The following is a 2,964-nucleotide window of genomic DNA, read 5'->3' on the forward strand; positions in this document are numbered from 1 at the left end:
CACAGACCAGGGGTTTGGCAGACATAAGCTCCACCTAAAACAGATCCCACCACCAGCAAGGGGTGGCTGCGGGCAAGTCACTGAGCTTCTGTGACATAAAGACATCCGAGAGACAAGCAACAGGATTTCTATAGCTTCAAGCATTAAATGTCAACGGTGCTGCAGTTTTCTGACTTACCTCGGAGATATTTCACTTTTAGATACTCTGGGCTGGCCTTCTGACCTGGGAGAGGGTCATTCAGCATAACCTTAGTCTGTGCTTTTATCCCTTCATAAAACTGTCCCATTGCAACATGGCTGAGTCCTTTCATATACTGGCACACCTCGTTATATGGCTCTAGCTGCAGACACCGCTGAGGCATCAAAGGAGAAAAAGCCGTATTAATATTAACACAGTTCAAGAAAATGTTCAAGTGCTTTATTCCTCAGCCTGGGAATAGAGAGGTTTTCCCTATGGATTAAATCACACCAAACATGTGCTCTGTTACTTAGTCTGCAGGACAAGGCAGTGGTTCTTCTCTCTTTTTGATGCCACCCTGCCCCATTCATCGCACTGACCTCGCTGAAGAATAACCCGAGAAGTGAGCGACAGTGAGATGTGGGGGACTCACCTTGAAGTTCTTCAGGGCTTCCTGTAAGCTGCCGTGGTGATAGAGCATCATCCCGCGCAGCTGGAGGGTCTGGACGTGGTTCTGGTTCAGCAGCAGGGCCTTCTGAAAGCTCTCAGTGGCTGCCTCAAAATTGCCCAGTTCCCTAGGGGTTTTAACAATGGTTATGAACACAGCACAGGCAGGCACTTAGCAGACACACACAGGAAGTTAGCCTCCGAATTAAGGTCCAGCCTTGATGTGGGCATTCCCTTGTTAATTTTACCACTTTACAGCTTGTAGCCTTTGACACATCACATCTCATTTACTTTTTCTAAATCTTACTGGATTATAGGTTAACCACGGAGTTCTGGAAATTCTTTGGGGAAAATTAATTTATAGCTTATTCAAATCCCTTTCCCTAATTCATCATGAGCTCCAACCCCTAAAACACTGTGTATACATTTTAGTATTTGGATAGAAACATATGTTTCTCCTTTGGAAAAAAAAGTATGCAGGCTATCATCATACAGAGAGTTAGCAATTCTGAATCAAATTTATAGGCTTAATATTGTGTATTTTTCTGTCATTGAAGCTACTTTACTTAAGGTCTAGTATATTGTTGTATCATTTAAAATTCTGAAAAAAGAAGTTTTTTCCACTTTAGAGTGGAAATGGTTATTACTGACCAACCTTCTTTTATATATTAAAATTTTTACAAATAATAGAAGTACCTTCAAAATATCCCCTGTCCATTTTCTATAAATAAGCTTTAAAAAATGTAATACCTGCTTACATTTACACAGCACTTCATTACTTTACTAGGTGCTTTCAGATCTGCTCTCAACTTATATTCCCAACTACTCCGTGGGACAGGAAGGATAAATATCAACCCTTAAATCGGAAACGAATCCAAACACACTTGCTCTGAGTCAGGATAAGAGAGCTTCTCTAAGTAGTGCATCAAAGAAATAAGTTCTTGGGTCGGCCGAGTGGCACGATGGTTAAGAACTGGCTTGGGATGCCAGAGGACCCAGGTTCGGATCCCACATATGAGGGCCAGTGANGACCCGGGGCCCTCTGGCATCCCAAGCCAGTTCTTAACCATCGTGCCACTCGGCCGGCCCACTTAGTGTTTATTTAAAAGACAGTTTTTTGCTGGGTATAGAATTCTAGGTTGAAAGTTATTTTCTTTCAGCACTTTGAAAATATTACCCCATTATCTTCAAGCAGTCCTTGTTGATTTTGAGAGGTTTATAGTTAGTCCAGTTATTCACCCCAAGTAAGTGACATAACTTTCCTGTTTTTAAGGTTTTCCTCCCTATCTTCAGTGTTCTCCAGTTACCTCCAATATGTCTGGATATGGATTTTTTTTCATTACCCTGATTTTTAAAATATCTGTGGGTTTGTGTTTCCTCACTTCTGGGAAATTCTTAGCCATTATTTCTTCAAAAACTGCCTCTCCTAATTCTCTCCTTCTGAGATTTCAATGAGACATATGCTAGACTTTCTTACATCTTCCACATCTTCTGTCTTTCATATTTTCTATTTAACTCCTTGACTCTCTTCGCTACATTCTGGAGAATTCCTAATGCTCCATTTACCAATTCTGCAATTTTTGCTCAGCTATGTTTGTCTAATCTGCTGTTTAGCTTACATACTGATTCTTTGTTTCAATGATTATTTATTCTATTCCTAAAGCTTCCAATTATTTTTATAATCTGCCTGGTCATTTTTCATAATTTCCTTGTCCATGTTTGTGATTTCTTCACAATTTCTTTAAATATTTCATTTGAAGTTATTTTAGAATCTGTATTCGACAATTCCAATATCTGAAGTCCTTGAGGGTCTCAATCTGTTGTTTATTGTTTCTGTTGATTCTCACACATTTCTTTTTTCACATGTGATTTTGCTAACCTTGATTATTTTTTTAAAAAAATTGGGGAATTGGGGGAGGGAGCAGTGTTGGGGAGTTGGGGAGGGGGACCAGCCAAATTGTTCTTCAATCTTAGTTGTGGAGGGTGCCAGTCGCCATGTGGCTGCCCATCAGCAGCTCGTGGCCTCTAAGCTCAAGGTGCTATGTTACAATCTCAGTTGCAAGTGGGCGTAGCCACCATCCCATGCGGGAGTCGAACCAGCAGCCTTATTGTTAAGAGTGCACACTATATCCACTGAGCCATCCGGGCAGAAGCTCAGCTCAAGGTGCAGAGTTCAGTCTTAGTTGCAGGTGGGCATAGCCCACCATCGAACAGGCAATCTTGTTGTTACACCAGCTGAGCCACCTGCCACCTGTTGATAGCTCAGCAGCAGCTCAGCTCAGGCTCAGTGTCACTGGCTCATGTGGGAATCCAACTGGTGGCCCTGTAGCTCAGAGCTC

The 2,964-nt window shown here is 41.8% G+C and overlaps 1 protein-coding gene across 1 annotated transcript in view; it reads right to left on the reverse strand.

Moving 5' to 3' along the window:
• TTC13 (tetratricopeptide repeat domain 13) overlaps nucleotides 1-2,964 on the reverse strand; it is a 79,695-nt gene that overhangs the window by 30,051 nt on the left and 46,680 nt on the right. The window contains exons 10-11 of the mRNA XM_019665832.1: nucleotides 612-753; nucleotides 175-353 (exon numbers count right to left, since the gene is read on the reverse strand). Of these exons, the coding sequence (XP_019521377.1) occupies nucleotides 175-353; nucleotides 612-753 (321 nt within the window). The remainder of the gene's footprint in view (nucleotides 1-174; nucleotides 354-611; nucleotides 754-2,964) is intronic.

The sequence above is a fragment of the Hipposideros armiger genome, unplaced genomic scaffold (genome assembly GCF_001890085.2).
Source record: "Hipposideros armiger isolate ML-2016 unplaced genomic scaffold, ASM189008v1 scaffold_454, whole genome shotgun sequence".
Lineage (NCBI taxonomy): Eukaryota > Metazoa > Chordata > Mammalia > Chiroptera > Hipposideridae > Hipposideros > Hipposideros armiger.